The sequence below is a fragment of the Thalia democratica genome, chromosome 8 (assembly GCF_965202585.1).
Source record: "Thalia democratica chromosome 8, ktThaDemo2.hap1.1, whole genome shotgun sequence".
Lineage (NCBI taxonomy): Eukaryota > Metazoa > Chordata > Thaliacea > Salpida > Salpidae > Thalia > Thalia democratica.
Window position 1 is genome coordinate 27,475,275 of NC_139172.1, and position 21,337 is coordinate 27,496,611.

General features: G+C 29.6%; 1 protein-coding gene across 1 annotated transcript in view; it reads left to right on the forward strand.

Moving 5' to 3' along the window:
- The first annotated feature begins 239 nt into the window (after positions 1-239).
- Positions 240-21,337, forward strand: part of LOC145843090 (sperm-associated antigen 17-like) — a 50,957-nt gene continuing 29,859 nt past the window's right edge. Inside the window, exons 1-18 of the mRNA XM_082950555.1 lie at positions 240-323; positions 950-1,087; positions 1,645-1,861; positions 2,581-2,727; positions 3,571-3,777; positions 4,168-4,349; positions 6,961-7,159; positions 7,284-7,468; positions 10,568-10,705; positions 11,314-11,516; positions 11,676-11,908; positions 12,221-12,412; positions 12,910-13,049; positions 15,389-15,543; positions 15,823-16,001; positions 16,308-16,553; positions 18,635-18,785; positions 20,119-20,222. Coding sequence (XP_082806681.1) covers positions 240-323; positions 950-1,087; positions 1,645-1,861; positions 2,581-2,727; positions 3,571-3,777; positions 4,168-4,349; positions 6,961-7,159; positions 7,284-7,468; positions 10,568-10,705; positions 11,314-11,516; positions 11,676-11,908; positions 12,221-12,412; positions 12,910-13,049; positions 15,389-15,543; positions 15,823-16,001; positions 16,308-16,553; positions 18,635-18,785; positions 20,119-20,222 — 3,100 coding nt within the window. The remainder of the gene's footprint in view (positions 324-949; positions 1,088-1,644; positions 1,862-2,580; positions 2,728-3,570; positions 3,778-4,167; positions 4,350-6,960; positions 7,160-7,283; positions 7,469-10,567; positions 10,706-11,313; positions 11,517-11,675; positions 11,909-12,220; positions 12,413-12,909; positions 13,050-15,388; positions 15,544-15,822; positions 16,002-16,307; positions 16,554-18,634; positions 18,786-20,118; positions 20,223-21,337) is intronic.

Sequence of the window (21,337 nt, forward strand, 5' to 3'; positions counted from 1 at the left end):
TTCATTTTAATATTCTGAATTTGTTTAGACAAAACAAATGTTTTTAAAACTAAACTTTGAAACATTTATTGCTTTGGTTTTGTTGAATTAACATACTACATATAATATTTTATGCTTTTCAAAAAGTTTTTATAAATAAATGCTTACTTCAGAATTAAAATTTGAAATTTGTTTTATAAATGTTAAATCTTATTCTTAGATTATTAAGTAAGTTTGCTGTAATATTTATGGATTAAAAAATGCCCAAAAGTGCCAAGAAAAAAGGCAAGGTAAGGGAGTCTAAAATACCCAAGACAGATCTAGCAACGGTTTCAATTTCTGAGGTAATTCAAATAAAGTTTTAACAATATTGTATTTTTAGATGTTTATACTTTTAACTTTTTACTGATGTTTATAGATGTTTTTTACTGATGTTTTTCGATGTTTATACTTTTAATATTTTTTGTTTTAACTTTAAACTAAGAATTAAAATAATGAAACTTTGTTTAAACTTTTAACCGTGTATTTTGAGTGAAAATACACTTTACAACAGCATACTATACAACTTTTATATCTTTTTGTTTTATTAAATACTTAAAAACCTGTTTCAAATGAAAAATTCAAAACACAAATTTTAGTAAATTAGAAGAATATATGTTTGATGGATTTTTGTAATAGCTTTAAGTTAATATAGAATTTTTTATTCAAAAACATAGTTTTTTTTATGTTTACCAAGTATTTTTCAGACATACTGTTGTGAAATAGTACACATAGTTTTACATATTGTTAAAATTTATATTTTTGTTAAAAAACTTTTGGCAATACATGATTTAGTTGTTGTTAGTTTAAGAAAGTTATAAAAAGTTCCTTCTAGATTTAAAAAAGTGTTTATTGATAATAAATTTTAATTAGAAAACACATATAAATCAATTAAAAAAAACACTTTGAAATTACTTTCTTAATTTTTCAGGATTGGAATGTAAATATTCAATTGCTAGTAGAAAATCAAATAGAAGATGTTGAACACATTAAGGTTCTCACAAATGCCATTCGTGTTCCCCTTAGAAGAAAGTTTAGTATTTTGATAAAAGATGAACTTATGGCAAAGGTTTTATTTTTTATGATGATTACTAAGCTTGATTTTTTTTTAAGAATTGTTGTATGGATCATTGACTATTAATTATTTTTTATTTTTGAATTCAGCGCTTCTTTACAAAGTTATAAATGTTTATCTGGTGTGAAAAAAATGTTTGTTAAAATTGTTTTAAAGAAATTTAAAGTAAAGAAACATGAAATTTTAAACCAATAGTTTTTAGTTACATAAGTAAAATTAATTCATGTAGTGTATAAAGTTTTAAAACTTTGAAAAATACAAATCAGTTACGTAATTTTTCTCATATGAATAAGGTATATAGTAAGAGCTAAAAACATACTTTGTTACGTTGTAACTGTATGAAAACTAAAATGATTATCTATCATAGTTATTAGGTGATACATACAGAAAATTTTGTTGTACGCAAATTTCTATAATTTGTTTCAAATATAGCCAAATGAATCCTAAAGATATATGAGTAATCAATTACTGATGAATTATTAGAGTACTTTAAAGCTAGTTTTACTAATACTTGTAGTTTTTGAATTGTAATAAAACAAATTAAAACAAAGGTCAGAGAGTTTGGCGACACAAAAAATAAGAAGGGCCAGAAGCAGCAGGTGCCGCACTCGGACGTCCTTGAGGGGATTCACCACTGTATGGAGAAAGGGGAGGAGGTGCCTGTCGTTCTGTGGGCGAAATTGCTGAAAATCGGCCTGCTGGAGATCAAGAGCGAGCATTACAAGCCCAGCTCAACAGTTGAAGACAGCAACTCAAGCAGAAATTTGGGTGTGTTTCGGATGATTTTTCGTATCTAATACTACTTTAGTTATTTTATCAAATTTTTTTTGTAAATATGTTCTAAAATGGTGTAAAAAAGAAAGTCTAATTAAATTTTAAACAAAATCTAAAAAATCTTTTTTTTAGCAAATATTTTAATAAATCGTACTTGTTCTTATTTAGTAAGTCTAAACAAAGTTCAAAATTCTTATATAAAGGTAAATATACAACTATAGGCATTTTTAATAAATTTATCTCTTTTGTAAAAAAACTAGTAACAAAATAATATAGCATTCCTTGTTTTCCAACAAAAGTAACTGTGAATATGTTTTTTGATGATTTTTATAAAACTTGTGCATAGTTTAACTCTGTGTTTCTTAAAGTGTCTACATATTCACAGAAGTATGTTCTCTTTAGAGCTGTTAAAATATTTTTCAAATTATCTATAGTTATACATACTTTCTTTTTGTTGAAACTTAGTTTTTAATAGTTTTTTCAAGTTCTAATATTTTTATACTAATAAACATTACTTAATAATAATTAAGCTTTTGTGTGAAATAAGCAAAAACTTTTACTTTGATCAGTGCAATATGCTTATTCACATGCTGTGTACAGCTATCAAAAATTTTGAGTACCACTAGTTCGACTCTTTTATACATTAACATTATATGAGTTGTTAAGGACAACTATTTATCTCTAGCTTTTTTTTATTAGATGTATATTTCCAGCAGGCAAGAAAGGAGGTAGGAAGTCGGCCGGTAAGTCGAGGAAGTCGAACGCTCCACTGGTGCCAAAACAAGCAGACAGCAAGCAGATGAAGGAGTGGAGCGGTTTGAAGAAGAGAACTGAAGAACAAGTTGCAGTGGCATTCATCGGTTCGTTTGACAACCTGTAATTACTTTTTTTACATGTATATAGTACAACCTCGTGCCAATAAAATCACTTCTTTTTTCAAAGATATGAAAATATGATGAAAAGAAGTGAGTTCAATGGTGTTTTGTGTGTTTGGTAATATAATTTTTTATTTGGTTTTGAGTTATTGAAAAGAAACAATACTTGCTCAAGTTTTCAATTAAAAAAATTGATAAATATATATTCTTTTTATTTTTAATTTCAAAAATAATTGGTGAATACACTTATGAGAAAGTTGTGTTTTTTAATAGTTTATAACTTCTAGTTTGTTTCTTAACAAAAATAAATTCATCTGTTTTAAATTGTCAATTTGTGGTAAATTAAAAGGTGTATTATGTTCAAGTTAAAGCCCAAATCAATTTTCTCTTATCTAAATTTTTTATGAACTAAACATCGGGTAAAAAGTGTTGACATTGAAGTATAATTTTAGCTACAGTTAATTTATTTTAGTGACAATTATAAAGAGAGTGGAAGTAAATTTTAATTACATTAAAATTTTCGATGCGATAAATTACTGTTTTAAATTTCAAACGTCAAGTATTACCTTAATTAGTTTCGACACATAACACCAAAACCTTGCCCTAGCTTTAGCTCTTTGATTATGCTGTTTGTTGCAACAATTTTATCTAATAAAAGTATGAACTTCTTAACACGTTTCCAGCAACACTTATAAATTTATCTATTGTTGCAGAAATTCTAAAAATTTCTAAAAATTTCCAAATAAAATTTTTAAAACAATATAAAATTAAGAACTATTTTGAGTGAGTTTGAAAGAATGCTTCAAGTTAAACTAATTTGGCCCGCAGACGACGAGCCTGAAACCGGACCGGACCACTACGTCCTTGTGGTGGGCTTCTACAGGGCGGAGATGCTGTCCCTGCTGGAGCACATGGGGGTGCAGTTGAACGGGGTCATGCAGGTGAGGAGTGGCAGCTACGAGGACTTCAACAAGTTGGTCAATTCGCCCAAACCGCCCATTCTGCTCATGCAGGAGCCTCAGCTGAGCGAGGAGGGTCGGTTGTTGATTGTTTGAAAAATTATGAATAATTATAAACACTTTAATAGCGTTAAAAGTTAGTGCTTGTAGAATGTTTTTGGTTTAAAAAAATAAACTTCAATCAAGCTGAAAACACATTTGGTTGTTAAGGTTCAATCACTGTCAGCGTCTGTTGATTTAAAGCTTACAAATGCTATATGTTGAGGTAATATTTTTTTTTCAAGTAAGCTTTTAGTGTTTACTTCAGTTTTTTTCAAATGTTATTTACACACCTTCGTACTCTAAAGAGAATTTTTAGTTGTTAGTTTCAATTTTTAATTGTATTTAACTCAATGCAAAAATTAAAATTGTTATTTAACTTTACTCATTGAGAAACTTGCTGTGAAAACCAAAATAAACACCGCAGAGTTGAAGATGATCGCCAGGAAGAGGGAGTCGGACGCGAGGAGGCTGGAAATATTCTGGAAGCTCCTACCCCACGTCTTCACGCGCAACAAGTCCAACGGTTGGACGCAAGATGTCGCCACGCACCAGCTGGTCATCAGCTCCGACCTGCTCCCCAACGATTGGCACAACTACAACAAGATGGTACGGGCACTTTGTTTTTATTTTTTTAATAATTCAACTCTGTTTAAACGACGCTGCTTTTAGTTGTTAGACTATCTGAAACATTGACTATTTTGTTAGATATTGTGAGGTTTCTTTACTTCCGATATGTGTTCTAAATTTTCAGCTTTTTACTTATTATCAAACAAGCTATCAACTTATAAACAATTTGCTTCATACTATCCATAACACTTTATCAAATTAATTTGTTTTTGATTAAAACTGATATTTTAGACTCTAGAATTATACTTAAAACAAATTTGTATACTTTTTGATTACGAGCGTTAACTTGGCTTGAATGGATTTTTTTGTATTTTTTTGTTTAACCAAACTTTAAAACCAATTATTTTCAATTTTTTTAATGCTAACTTGGAACTTTTTTTTATTCTAAAGAACGTTCTTTTGCTTAGCTTTTCACAATAATTTTCATCGAGTTGGGGTTTTAGTTTTGTAGCGGGGCCCCTTTAAAAATTTAATGTTTTTTTGCATTTTTTTTATTTGCAACGTTTTACTCAAAATTTTTATTTTTTCAAGTTTTTTATTGTTAACATATTTATTTAATTGAGTTTTAAGACGTTATTAATTTTTTTTTCAAAATTATTTTTTTAATAACATATGCTTAAATAAATTTTTCAGAAAAGTTCCAAATTTGCACGGTCTCAGTTTTTTTTTACGTAGTTTTATAGCAAAAGTAAATTAAATTTTTAATATGTTTTATTTTTAACAAACTCATAGAACTAAGTTTTATAACGTTAATATATTTTTCCAACTTATTATCATTTTTCAACTATATGACCCATACAAGTTTTACCTAAACTTTTTGTTTACGTAATTTGAGGGATTTCTTGATCAAATACTAATAATTTAGGTAAAACTTGAATGGGTCATATATTTAAAAAATAATAATAAGTTGGGAAAAAATATAATAACGTTATAAAATTTAATTTTATAAGTCTGTTAAAAATGAAACTTAAAAAAATCATAATTTACTATTGCTATAAAACCATGTAAAAAAAAAACCAAAACCGTGTAAATTTGGAACTTTTCTGAAAAATTAATTTTTCATATGTTATTAAAGGAAAATAATTTTGAAAAAAAATTAATAACGTCTTAAAACTTAATTAAATAAGTATGTCAATGATAAAAAAGTTTGGTTAAAAAAAAATTTACAAAATAATCCATTCAAGCCAAACTCACGCTCGTTTTTTGATTGAACTTAATAAATTTATTTTATGTATTGTGATTAACTGTATAGGTTTTTTCCAAAAGTAAAATGCTTTATCTATATGATTTTTTTATAGAATAATATGATATATAATTCATATTCAAAATACTATAGTATTAACTTATCATAAAACTTATCATAATATTTATCATTTGTTTTCATTTTATACAAAAGAGTTACTGATAAGTAATGGAAACAAACGTTTCAAAAGCACACAAAAATTTATTCGTTCTTACTCTCATGCACATATTTTGATTAGGTTGCTGTCAAATTTGCACGAGCGTACAAAATTACACGAGGGGACAAAATTGTAAAAATATAAAATTGCACGAAGATACTTTTGCATAAAGGGTCACTTTTGCACGAGCAGACAATTTTGCACAGAGACATTTTTGCACTGGATAAATATTTTTTTTATAAATTTTTATTTATTTTATTTATTATCATTTTTTTTACTCTCACTATTACCCCTAACCTTTACTCTTGGTCGGTAACTTATTTTTCTTTTTTTATTAATCATTTTTTCATTTTTTTTTTCTTTCTTTCTTTTTTTATTAATTTATTTTTACTATCACTGTTACCCCTAACCCTTACCCTCAGTCGGTAGATTTCTTTTTTTTTAATTATCTTTTAGTTTTTTTTTGTTTTGTTATTCTTTATCTTTTCTGTATATTCTACTCTCGTGCAAAATTGACCCTTGGTGCAAAATCGTCTTCGTGAAATTTTGTTCCCTCGTGATATTTTGTGCCCTCGTGCAAATTTGACTTCGTGCAATTTTGTGCACTTGTGCAATTTTGTTCTCGTGCAATTTAGACCCGTTCGCATATTAAATATAATTTCAAAGTTCTTATACTAATATGTTTTTAAAAACTTAAGTTGTACAAGCAAAAATGTTAATAACAATGAATAAGTAAAGTTTTATTTGTTATCTTACCACAAATAGTTTTTGGGGCTTATTTATTTTTGAAATAATGAAGCTTGTAAAAGTTATAATAAAAAACTTTTTTTTTATAGAAAAAACCTATACCTAGTGTTTTAGATGATAGTAAAACTTTAAAGATTCAGTTTTGTTCTCAATATAAGGCTTAAGTTTAAAATGTTATCCAATTAAAATATACTCGAATGCTGTAAAGTTTTTATTTTAGTTATGGTGAACGCCCTTATTTTTTCTTTTATTTCCTAATAACATTTTTTTTTTGTTTTCCTAAAGCAAAGCCCAGTTTTTAAGTGGTTTTCTTATCAACCTATGAAAATAAAAATCAAAAGTTTGTTACAGCATCATTTTGATTGTAGAATTTTAAGCTTATACCAATCTGATTCAAAGTTTTTAGCTTATAGAGAACTAAAGGAAATTTTTTCTTCCGCCAGATGGTGTACGGCGGCAAGCTGTTCGACCAATTGGCGACGTTCATCTACGACACGGTGGAGAACCTCCGCCAATACAAAACCTTCCTCCGCAACCTCAACGTCGTGGAGGTGCCGAAGTACTCCGAGCAGGTGGCGCTGGCCCAGCAGAAGAAAAACGCGCCCCCGGCGGTGGAACCCAACGAGGAGGAAATCCATCAAGGTTTTTATATCCGCTTGGCGGCGTTGAAGAGTTTACTTTTTTATTTAATAATAAGTTTTAACCAAAATTGTATGTACTAGTTTAAAAGAAAAAAATAGTTGAATGTTTTTTAATCAATTTCCAGCAGCTCAGCAGACGATGAGCAAGAAAAAGGATTCCGTCGCCACCGAGCCCGCGATGCCGCCGAGCGTCGAGCCGGAAATAATGGTTCCGGACTTCAGCGACATGCGTCACTACAACGAGCTTCTGAAGGAAGTTCCGCAAGAGAGCGCCAGCGTGCCGCTCATACTGCACTGCCTCGTCGAGCAGGTTCGAAACTGTTTGCGAATTTTTTAAAGAAAATAAACAATAAATAGTTTTTGCGTAGAAAGATAATAAATTCCCGTTCAATCGAGATTGATAATGCTTACAAATTTGTACTTCTTAAGTGTGATATTATTATGCAAAAATTTCGAAACTTTTATTTTTTACATTATGTTCCACAAAACTGTAAAGTTGGTTTAAGAATGATTGATAATTAAATAATTGGTACTTTTTTCTGCTAGTCATTGTTTTTTAAAATACCCATATAAATATACTTGTTGTTTTATACTAACAACTAAATGATATATTTATTATCCAAACTAACATTCTGAATAATATAAATCAATAGTTGTAGTTTTTGCTTTGAAAAGGTTAAATACGTCTACTAAAAGTATAATCTAAGTTTATAATGAGAAGGTTTGCCATGTTGTTAAAAATTTTAAATAATTGACACTTTTTCCAAAATCATATGAAGAGACACAAAAAAATGTAAAATGTTCATATAAAAACTAAGTTCAGTATAAAAAGTTATAAAATTGATAAATACTCAAATTTTCATACAAAGTTGATCTGTCGTCTGTATAAACTCAACCAAGTTGGCATTTAAACATTTTTAAATTAGTATTTTTACTGAGGTAAAATATTTGTTTGGTAGTACTTGAATGTATTTTAAAAGCAATGATGAAAATTAAAATAAACCAAAACATTTATCGAGGAGCATCAGACCAAAACAAAACGCTGTCAGTGAGCTACAAACAAAAACCAAGGCAAAAATGACACCATCAATTATTAACGCGAGCTTTTCGCACCGAGTCTTCCGTTGATTATGAATGTTAATGATGACTAAACGGCAAAACATTAAACCCTGAAAAAAAAAGCAAACCCACCATTTTGATTGATAATAAACAAGCGCTTTGTGCCGAGTGAATCATTCAAACAAAATGAACTTGCCTAATTGAGCGAATATTTTCGAATATAAAGGTTTTGTTTACGCTCCTTTACGTCTTCTTCACACCGTTTTGCGTTTGAATGCCGAATTGCGCGGATTACACACTTTGGTTGGGATGAAAGCGAAAGGCGAATGTTTTCGTTGCGGCGCGAAATTCGTGTTTATGTTTACGAAGGGCTTTAGAGAAGCGCGTACCAAACACTAGAAATATCTCGACCTTTATAGCAATGAAGCAAATAATATTTTTGTAGTAAATATTTATGTTCTATTTCATGACTTTGCAAAAATATAGTTTATAGTTTTGATTTCCAATAAATTTAAGTTTAGTAATGTGCTTATATCGTAGTTTTGAATCTTAACTTATAACTGTACTTACTTATTTTAAGTAAAAAAAAAAAAATGAGAGGTTGCCTGTATTTAGCATTTAAGCTTTTTTGTTTTTTAAGTTACAGTAGGTATTAGAAGTATATTCGAATAAAATTATATTAAAGTTTAACTTAATATTATTTCAAGACTTTTTTTTAATCTTATACATCAACTCTACAAATCAGAACATTTTTACTTTTACACTTATAGTTTCATGATAATCTGTTTTAATTGAAGAAAGCTTTTGCTTTATCAAACTTTTACACTTTACCGTAGTGAACAACTTACAACAAACGCAGCTCACACCACCAACTAAAATTAACACCAGCAAAGTTTAAAAGTTCGCGCAGTTTTAGCACATGCCTCTCAGTTCGCCTAATGAAATATGTAACGGGTAACGGCTTATACATGAGTAATGCGCCAAATTGCCAAATTGAATGTGTCAAAACAAATTGAAGTGACAAATCGAGTTGTTTCGGGTGTCAGTGTTGAGTTGAGGTGCGAAGGGAATTTAAATTGTCACTTTCTCAACAGCTGTTGCCCCGTATGCACTTAATTTTGTCCAGCGTGAAGTTTTGAAACTACATTGCTTACATAACAAGTCTATTTAAATTAGAAATTGTTTCAAATGAATTTAGTTAGTATGCTTTTTAAATATCTTGAAAATAAATATAAAGTCATTAAGTCTAGGTTGTAACTAATAGTATTTGCTAATATTAAAACTTGTTACTTGAAAATGTACAACAAAAATAATAATTTTGTTTATCAAAAGTTAAGAACTTTTAAATGTTTTCAAACTATATTATGCTTAATGTTTAAATATTACTAAAACAGAATATTTCAAAATAAAGTATCAGTTCTATAGTTTAATATATCTGAACTGTATTTAATCCAAAGTTTAAACGAAAAAGTAACTATTGTGTGGCTGAAAAGTTTTGTTCCTATTTTAATATTGATAAAACAACAAATATTATAATGTCATTTATTTTATTTAAAGATCAAGTTATATAAAGTAAATAAAGTATAAAAGTTGCTTTGCAAATTATAAAATTTCTGATATTTAAAAAAATATTAAATGGTAGTTTTAAAATAAAACTTATAAAAATACGAAGTAATCTTACAACTAGAAAGTATAAATAACTTTAGTTATAAATATTAAAAAAGTATCTAGTGTTAGTGAGAGTTATTTTATCTGTTTTTTGTTTTTTTTTGTTTTTAATCTATTTTTTGTTAAAACTAAATATAAAATCTTATCTTAAAAACAAACTTGTAAACAAACATTTGCTTACCTTTTTTATACTGATCTAGCTGAATTTTTAAAACTTAGTGAAATATGAATTCTGTGAAGCATTATTTTGCATTAATTTTGACTGAATGGACTATATTTTAATACTATTATTTTTAGTTTAAAACTTGTGTTGATTTTTTCTACAATTGTGTCGAGTACTTTGAAAGCTTTCATTCAACTAATGCTTTTAATTTAATCTAAAATGTTTCACTGTAAAAACAGTTCTTCAGGATAACAATAAAAGTGTTATTACAACGAAACATTTGATAAAAAGCATTAGTCGAATTTCAATAAATAAATTTGCCCTCTTATCCTTACAAGTGTTGTACACTGTAATTCATTGAGATTGCATTTGTTGGACAATAATAAAACTTCCATTTATTTTTATTTCACCGCTTTTATATTTTAATATTCTTACGCTTCACTGTTTTATCCAACCAATTTATAAAACCGAACAAACGCAACCACTATCTCTAAAGGTGATTTCCCTCATTTGAAACAGGTAGTAGCGACGGAGGAGGGCCAGTTGCCGGTGAGCGAAATCGAGAAGCAGCCTCGCAGCGACGGAGTGGACCACGTGATGGCGCTATGCATGGCTGAACACATGCACGAGATGGCGCTGACGGAGGAGGAGCAGCAGGTCTGATTGGTGGATTTTAGTTAATTAATATAGTATTCTGTAGTTTCATAAATGTATTAGTCATATCCAACAGTTACTTAATAAAGTAGAGACCAATTTAAAGTTTTTTTTATTTGATGTTTTTAATAGTTTTCTGACCGTAATTAAATATTATATGTAAAAAACACCTAAATGTTGCGCTTAAAAGTTTACTTACGACTCTGGTACTTAATGATCGTTAATACTTTTATTTTTATTTTATAAAATTATTAGTGTTAAAACTAAGTATATTAAAAACCTCACAGAAGTGTTTTTCAAAATAAAAAAATGCTGTTTTAATATTCAAGTGTTATTTTGTGTATACATCTATCTAGTAAAGGTAGGACGAACATGTAAAGTATTCTCACTCATGTTTTAATGTTTGTACAACAGTACTATGTTAGACAATTCAATTACACCACACCAGCAGTCTATTACACTTTTGAAATTTATTTTTCAAATGCACAGTCGCACTAACACTTTTTCAGAAAAAAATAATATGCCAATAACAAAGTTGCTTTTTAAAAGTCACTTGCAGTTTATTATTACCGTTATGACGTAACACTTTAAATACAATAATTACGTCACAGATGCTGAGCGAAGACCTGCCGAAGCTGAAGGAGCTGCTGGCGAAAGACGACTTCGAGGCGGAGAAGAAGCAGAAAGGGGACGCCCCTAAGATAATCAACTACCACGACGAGGTGAGGGCCAGGACCCACTACCTGCGCGCCACCGACCAATTGGACGCCTCCAAAGCCGAGGAGGACATGCTCCAGTGCACAATCGCGAACAAGTTGGTTGAAGTTTCTTTGTGATAGTTTTGATATATTTTGTTCTTTAAGTTGTTTTACTTTTTAATATTTAGAACTATTGAAATTGTTCATTTATCAAGCTATTAAACAGTTTAAAGCAGTACCTACTCTAATCCTCGAAACTTTTCAATTATTCTCAGGATAGTGTCGGGGTTCCGGGAGGACAAACCGGCGGAGATGTGCAAGGAGAGGTCGGCCAGGCTGCACGAACTCATGCGTGACCAAACGATGGTGGAGGGGGGCAGCCAGGTGCGCGTCACCGCCTCGTTGCTCGACCGCGCCTTCCGCCAGTTCGTCTTCGAGTCCATGCCGCTGTCGCACGTGGACGGTGGCGGGAAAGTCGTGCGCAGCGGAGCGAATCAGCCAAGCATAAGTTTGTGTGGTTTTTGTTATTGGGAGCTAGTTATGAAATAGCTTGCGTTAAAGCTTACTGATATAAGTGCGTATGATGGTAAAAGCTAACATTTAAAAAAAATTTAAATTTCACTAAATAAAAAAATTTTCAGAAAGTTTTCATTATTAATTAAAGACTTATTTTATTAACATAACAATTTCTGTGAATAGTTATTTTTAAATTTATTTAGCTTTTATTTAAATTAAAATGTTTAAAATACTTAAAAAACCTTATTACACATTCTTATTTATTTGCATTTCATAAAAACCGCACCGTGTTGTTTCGCAACAGATAACTTTTGGGACGACCCCTATGACATCATAATGCGCGAGGCGAACAACATAATGGAGAACGTGGACCAGCAGGCCATAGACGAGCTGATCAAGGACTGCGTGCCCCAGCTGTCCCCGGACCAGGCGCAGATGATCAGGAACAATTTATTGGTCAGGTCCCTCAACAAGAGCGTCGACGCCGCCGAGTCAGGTTTCAAATTATTTGCATGTTCTGCATAGTGTCTGTTGGTTTCAGATTTTTAAAAAAATTGTTAAGTGCATTAGCTTCTAAATTTCCGTGAACACTGTTTTCCTATTTGGTGATATCACCCACTTTGAGAAACCATTGATTGTAAATGAGAAGTTGGATGTAAGTCAATGACTTTATCTCAAAAGTGGGCGATATCTTTGAGACCCTGATTTTTAAAACAACTTATAAAAGTTTGAAGATTTTCTTTAGATGAAAGTTGTAACAATAAGTGAATTCCACAAAATGGTTGCAACTGCTTTTTATTGATGTGTTTTTTTAATCACTTACTTAGTTAAGATGGCTTCGTGTTAATTCACAAGAAAAAAGAGTGAGCCCAATTTAAATCCAATACAGCAAACAAATCAAAAGCTTGTTTTTTAAATTTAAATTTTATTTTATTATTTTTTGTATAAAGCTGATTTCGTATGTTTTATAAAAGTAAGAAACGTTTGTAATAGACAACGAGGTGGAAACAATTGAAAAAGACCAGACGGCCATGCTGTACCAGGCCATCACCACCCACAACCAGCTGAAACCGAGGCAGTATTTGGACGAGTTCGTGTACAGCGAACACATGGACAACAAAGTGCTCTTGCAGGTACGACAGTTAAAACTTTACGACTTGTTAAAAAATGTAACAACTAATGAATTTTAGATAAAGTTAAAACCCAAAATAATGTTTTTACTTCATTTGAAAATAAAAGTGAGATTTTTATTGATGGTAAAACTGAGCTGTTTAATTTTACCAAACAGAATTTTATTCGTTTTTTATAGTTCCTATTCTGATCTTTTTTCCTGTTAATTGTTAAGTATGTTTTCATATAAGTTAAGCTAATGCGATCAAAAATTGTTCAAAAAGTGTATTTAATCTTTTAATTTTAAAATTTCTAAAGAGTTCATAATATTATTAAAACTAAATTTTGTTTATTCTCTTAAATAAAAAATCAGAATTAAATTTATCATAGAATGGTAACTACTTAATGCGATAAAAAACAAATTCAAGTATCACCATGTTTGAAATATTTGTAATTTTGAAAAAATAAAAATGTATGAAAATAATAAATGACTTAAAAAAAACCTACAAGTTAGAATATTGTACAATTTAATGAGTTGAAGTTTGATATTTTTAGAAAATAAAATACTTATAGGTTAGTATTAAAAAATTTGACCTCATGAGTCTTTGTGTTTTTAAATTAAGGGACATGGCTTAAACTGCAACGTTTTATTTCTTAAAAAACGATTTATTCTTCTTTGTTCAAAAGAATGTTGTTAGTGGTTTTAGATAACTTTATATAAAAAAGTTTTTAAAATTTTTTAAAATTATAACTAACTTGTTTCAGATTCAATTTAAGTTAAGTAAAAACTTGTAAGTATATTTCAGTATTCCAGTGAAAGTCGAGAGTTTATTACGCTGAAAAGTACTAAATTGATTTTTAAATAATTCGCTTCATAAAAAATTAAAACTTTTGTCTACATAACAACTCGTAATGACTTTTCAAGAAGCTCGTAGATCGATTGCTAACCGAACCTTTTAAGATAACGAAAGCAACTCAATAAATTTTGATGTTTGAATGCAAAAAACAATTTTAAATGTATTTCCCAACATTTAAAGTTCGACCATTCAAAAACAAACATGAATTTGATGGAACAATTAGGTGTTCAAGCTTTAAAACTAGTTTTTAGCAAAAAATGTACGACAAAACCGCACTTAAACCTGCATAAACTTTTCTGCAACTTCAACTAACACGCGAAGTGACTTAGACAAAGGAAATGGTAACTTCCCGCCTTCTAGGGAGAAACAGGGGGTCTTCCGTGTAGCAAATTAATATTTAAAGGCATACCGGCGCCCTGCTTTGCATACAGAAACCCTTTTTCCCTTTCAGATTGTGTACAAGAAACGAGCAAAGTGATAAACTTTAAAGCCGGATAATGTTGCCGCCGTATCGATTCCATCTTTCGCTTTTGTGGATATTAAACTTTTGATATTGCCTCTGCTGCATGCATAGTTTTTTTTGAGATTTTCCCAAGTCGGCATGATTGATATTGTTGTTTTGTAAATAGAGCTCCGTGTTTCCAGTAGCTTTTTGAAAATTGTGAGTTACGTAATTGCTAAAAGAAAAAAAAATTCTGTCTTAATATGGGTTAAAACAAAAAATAAACTTTCCTGAAATAACCCTCAAAGATTCTAATGTTCACAGATTCTAATATCCAAAGACTCTAATAATAATGTTGTGTAAAAATTATATATACTGTAATTAACTTAAGATGATGTTTTTTAAAATGTACCTAAATATTTTTTATTATCTGAATAAAATTTATTTATATATAAAACTATTTTCTAAGTGTTAAACCATATAATTTTTTTAGAAGTTTTTAAGTAATTTTGGCATCTTTTTTACTTTTAATTTAAAGAAAAATTATTTAAAATATTAACTGTTTAAAAAAATAATGTAAATCTTTTAAGTTTACATACCCTTAAACTTTTTTTTTAAAATATCTAATCGTGCACAGTATTTTTAAAGCTTGAAAACCTTTAAAAAAATACTAAGAAATGTTAAATATTTTTATTTACAAAAAACAGAATTTTATTTTTGTATTTTTACATGTTTTTCAAGTTTTAAGTTAGAAAACTTCGTTAAGTCTTGGCTTAAATAAATAGAAGTTTTATATAAAATATACTTTTTTTATAATCTTAAGTTATGTAAAAAAGTTTTGTTTGTATCTAACAAACTTGCTTTTTAAACTAAAAAATGGTTTTACCTCATAATGAAACCAACACAACCCTTAATTTTATAAACTAATACTTTATGACACAACTATATTTATAGTGCAAATTTACGAGTTCTTAAAACAGCAATTTAAAACTATCGAAACTATAGAGATATATAGCAGCTTAACACTTTATTTTCAAATAAACACCACCAAACGTTTGTGAAGGTGGTCGAAGAGTCCCGTATGTGTTACCCATGCATGGACAGCTACCAGCACAAGAGGGACGGGACCACCCTGCTGGTCTTCCACCACCCCATATCCAACCAGCTGGACACCAAGCTCGCGTGGTTCAACAACGTTTACTCCAACGTCGGTTTCAGGTGGGAATTTGGTTATATCTGGTTTTAGTTAGTATGATAAACTTTCATATGCGGTACAAATATTGATTTCATTGTACAAACAGTATAATTTGTTCTGTACTATTTTTTTATTGACCAAACATTTTTCGAGTTTTCGTCCATTCAGAAAATAAGTAAAGAATTAGCGATTACTTATATTGTTTTTATTTTTCTGAACAACAAAAGCTCACCAACATTCATAACATTTGTAATGTACTCTTTAATTTCCGCATTCTGTTTTAACCATGAAACATCAACAAGGAACTACATGTACCACGTGGCGGGAGGCATCGAGGAGTGGACGGCGGAGCAGGACGTGCTGTACGAGAAGGAGAAGGCGGAGGAGGAGATGCGGAGGGTCATCGAGCAGTCGAGAAACGCGCAGCTCAGGCCGCCCAGCCCGGCCACCACCAAGAAGAAGGGGAAGTCCGGAAAGAGAGGTAAAATATAAACTCGGTGTTTTTGGTTGTTTCGGTGTATACGATTCAGTTTGTGTAAGTGAATAGTTTTTGTGTTTTAAACACTGTATTTAATTAATCTAAGTTTGATATTTGCTTAAAATTTATTGTAGTCCTAATTTCTTTAACTTGAAACGAAACTGTTCATATAAAATTTATTTTTTTTAAACAAAGTTTTTTTAAGATAGTTAAATTTAATGTATGAAAGCGAAAAGAAAAAATTAGTACTTCTTCAAACTAACATGAGAACAAAACACTCAATAAAAATAACTCCCGCATCTTCCAAAGGCTCCAAAGACCAGAAGCCCTCTCCCATGCAGAAGCCGCCCAAGGAGTCGAAGTCGGCCGAGGACAACGCGGAGGACGCCAACCCGGTCATCGTCAACCCGTTCGTGCTGCCCGGGTCGCTGAAGGACGAGGACATGATGCGGCAGCTGCAGAAGCTGGAGAGCAGTCCCGAGCTGGGCAAGAAGAAGGGGTCCAAGGGGAAGCTGAATGACGCGAAGAGGAGGAAGTCGGGAGGCAGATCTTCCAGTTTGTTTTGAACTTTTACGTAGATTGATTAGTTCACACGAGCTCGACGTAATTTTAAGATGTTTACATTTACAGTGTCGCGTATGCGAACTAAGGTATGTATAAACAAAAAAAAACAAAAAAATATTTAGTTTTAAAGTTTTTGTTGAAAATATACAATAAGGTATTTTGAAAGATGTAAGTCAAACAAGCTAGAACAATTTAGGTCGGAATTAAAATTTGTGTGTACATTTGTTTTTTGAATTGGCTTAAATTTATGTAACTGACTTTCTTGGTTTTTTTTTGCCCACCCTATTTATTGTTAAGATATGCGTTTATCTCTTTTTTGTTTCTGGTTTTTAAAAGATTTGTGAAATCAAATCATTAATAAATGTAAAGTTTTTATAAGTAAACAACCAATGGTTTTTAACTTTTGTTATGAACCAAGCAACTCTAGTTTTATAGATTGATGATGGACTACAATTTTTTCACCATATTTTATGGTATATCGTATATTCTGTAGCATTTTGTATCTTTTACTTAAGCTTTTTTAACTTTAACATACTTTCTGTATTCATTAGAACTACTGTTACTAAACAAAAGGTTAATAATTTGATGTAAGATAAATTGAACAATTTCGTTCATAAAAGCATATAAAGTTTTATTTTGCTTCATACTTAAAGTTAAACTCTGTTAAAAAATCAAATTTATGTTTTCATTGACTTCTCAAACTCAAGTAAGTATTATTGTTAGTTAGGTAAAGCTTAAATTATAAACAACACTAAATGAAGTAGAAAAGGTCAACATAAAAACAAGTAGTCTACTTTGAAAGTGTTATGGACTTTACTAACAACTTTTTATACCAGTAACATAATAAAGTATTGAACTTTAAAAGTTGATAAACAGCAAAGAAAAAGGAATACCGATTTTAATTATAAAATACACTATCATGCGAGATCGTAATGGTGCAGTAAATTGAAATTTTACATTACCATCACATGCTAACGATTTTCAAACGAATCCGTGTAAATAATCAATACAATCCCGAACAAAGCAAGATACTTCTGCAGATAATGAAAAACATAAATATTTTCAAACTTGTAAAAGGTACGCCGTTAAAGCCGAAAACATTTTAGAGCGACCGTAAAACTGCTCTTTAAATTCCCAAGGAGACTCGAACAAAACATGTTTTTATTTTCTTCCCAGCCGAAAACTTTTAATGTTTTAATGCTTTATGCATTATACTGATACGCACTTGTGTATAAACTGCCGTGGAAGCTGCGTGTTCGGCAAGCCGGCAAATTGATTTCCAGTTTCGTCACAGTCAAATGGCAAAGTGAAATTAAGTTTGCAAATCTAATTCTTCTATTTTTGCTCTTTGCCTGGTAAAATTTACCGGTCTCTTAATTGCTAAAACTTTTGGATTTTATGTTACTGTCGGTTTGAAACAGTTAAGTTTCATAACTGTTCGGTCTTTTGCAACAATTTTACAGTAAAAATATATACTTGGATTTTTTTTGTAGTACTAAAAGAGTTTATGACAATGTTGACGATAGATTTGAAAAAATTAAAAATAGGCTGTTAAAACTTTTATTAAATACTTAATTATAAAGTTCTATCGTTTAAGTTAAAATCGATGCATATAAATATTATTTTTGTTCATTAACATTTACATTAAATTCTAAATATCGAAATATTTTATTCACATAAAAATATAAATTTAGTTCATAGCAATTTTTCTAAAACACATAAATTTTTTCAACAAAAAGTTTTTTTTTGAAAAATTTAATATGAAGCACAAACTTTGCAGAGAAGTGTTTTAATTTTCTTGATAAAACTGCAGTTTTGAACATTTAAACATCACCTTTAAAGTGAAAACTGTGTATAATTATCTGTTGAAAAGTACACATATGAAAAAACTCGTATGATGTTATTTAATTTCATTTTGCTTCTTAATAATATTTATTAAAAAACTAAACAAAAGCTCTTTTCAAATAATAATTTCGTTTAATATTTGTATGTTAAGTATAATTCATTGTTAAAAAATATTAGTATTAATAGCAAACTGCACATAACTTAAATATAATTTTTTCTAATTCCAGGGTCAAGCAGACAGGCCAGTCCCAGCAGCCGTCCAAATTCGAGGGGCCGGAAAGGCAAGCGGACCCCGAGCCCGTCCACCAGTCGCGAGAACCAATCACACGAAGCGAAGTTGTTGAAGGAGCCAATCAAAAAGAAGCTTCCTTTCGTCGGGTTGGTTGTTTGTATAAGAAAATTTATTTTTGTGTTATTATAGTTTAATAATAATTAGTGTAGTAGTTATTTTGTAAATTTCATTTTAATTACCTAAAAAAGTCAAATAATTAATAATCAAACAAACTTTACATATTTGTCAACAACAATGTTATTGAAAAATTTTATTTGAAATCATTTATTACCACTATAAATAAACTCTATTTTGTAATAACAATATCCATACTTTTATTGATTAAAAACCTTAAAAATATTTAAAGATCGTAACAGATTTGCTATAAAAAAGTAATAAAATGTTGTTAACATAAATTTTTCAGCTTAACACGTGAAAATGGTTAAGTTCATATGAAATTAAGTTTAATAACTTAAATTTACCCACGTTTTTATGAATAACATTTCATAAAAAAAATGTAAATTTAATTTTTAAACTTGTATAAAATGAAAAAAATTAAGTAAAATATGTTTATAGAATGTTGATTAATTTTTCATAACGAAAACATGCTTTTATAAACCACAAAATTTTTACTGACAGCTAAGTAACCTTTTCTTAAGTAATTTTACATTTCATAATATTTATTTTTTTACGAAAATAACAAGTTTTTTTTGTTCGAGCATATATTTTAAACTTCATGCATTACTTCATACATATAACTATGATTTATATTCTAACTTCAACTTTTTGTTTAAAATTTTGTGGCTTTGATCAATAAATCTTGTTTTAAATTTTTTGTTTTAAATTTTTTCTCTGTATTTATTCAAACATTTTTGCTGAACTAAATAATATGTTTTAAATTTTACCTAACATCTTAGTAAGCTTTGTTGCACAAAAAATAACTTTTCAACGTTTACTAGCTTCATCTGAATTTCTGACAATGCATAATACTTTGTAAAAGTAAAAATAAATAAGCCAACGTATCCCGGGCTGTTTATTGTGGCTGTCATTTATTCAGTAAACAAATGTTACTATAACTTCAATGCACGTTATTGTCTCAGAAGGCCAATAAATAATTTTTGGTGTATCAACGTACTTTTTTACTGTAAATTTTTTCGTGCTTAAATCTTTTTTGTTTGTTTTTGCTTTACAAAAACTAATCGAGTAAAAAAAAAAGTTTATGATCTTTTGTAGCTGTACAATCTGAAACTGTGTATTTTTTTAGAAGTTGAAAGTTTATAAAGTATTTACAGTACTTGTACAACAATAATAGTATAAAAAAATTAAAAACTAAATACTAAAACATGACAAGATTCTAGTAATTTTTTATAAATTTTAAAATAACTTCTTATATAATCAACTTGATATTGAATCACGTGACAAATAAATTCATCCAATCAGATTCGACGTGAAGAACGAGCTAATCCAGGTTGGAGGAAACGAAACTTTTGTGTACCCGTCGGATGGTGGCGTTGTTTCCGCCCAAAGAATATCTTACACCCAAGGTTTGAATAAAAATATTATGTTAAAATTGTTATTTTTATTGTCTTTTTTGTTTTTGTAAACTTACAAAAAAAAAGAAAAAACAGTTTCTTAGTGAATAGTAAATTAATAAAGTAAAATTATCACTACATTTTTTTAATAACTTGTTTGTAACTACTAGGTTTTTAATATTACTCGTACCTTAAATAAAAAATAAAAAATGAAGTAAAAAACTAAAAAGAAATAGATATTTATTAAGGAAATGTTATAAGTTATATTTTGATAACCACACATATTTATTTTTTCATATTTTTTTTGTGTTCAAAAGTTTCTCACTTTTTGAGAACTCTTATATAGAAAAGCTATTTTGCTGTAAGAAAATTAAGTAAATTGAAAATATTCTAAGATGTATGTTACAAGTGGTAAAAAAAAACCGAGCCAAAAAAGCTTACACATTAACGTTTAAAAGTCAATAGATTGTGTAACGCTTTGTGTTTTAACTTGACTGATTTTAATATCATTTAGCAGTCGACTGTGCCCTTGTAATTAATTTCCCAAGTTCACAGTTTGACATTCGGTTTTGTTTAAATAAAAAGTTTGCGGCAAAATTGCTCCAGAATAGAACTCGCTCCAAATTTTCGAGTTTAATCGATTACAAGGGCCAAACAAATCGCTCAGAAGCACTTGTCTTGTGTACGACTTTTAAAATTGCAACAGTAAACAGTTGCTAAAAGTAGAATTCTGGTTCAAGCAGTATTTTTCGTCAACAGTCTTCGTTGCACACGTCATAAAACTAATCTAGTTTTCACTGCCTGTTTCACTAGTTAACAGCCAACTGTAAATAACAGTGATTAGTAAGTGAGCTATTTATACACTTTTGTTGCATAACTATTTGGATGCGTCCAGAATAGTGTAATAAACGATTGAACAAACTTTTTTTCACTTAAAAGTTGTTTTGATTAAAGCTTCGAATGAAACAGTTTTAGTCTCACATTCTTAAAGCTTAGCGTCACTTAAGTTTTCTGCAGCTTTTCTTTTAACTTTTAGTCGCCAGACATCCGATACCAAAGATAAAAAGGTCGTCTGGGTTCGAAATGTCCGCGGAAAATCGATTCGATATTGTGTTACCCGACATCAT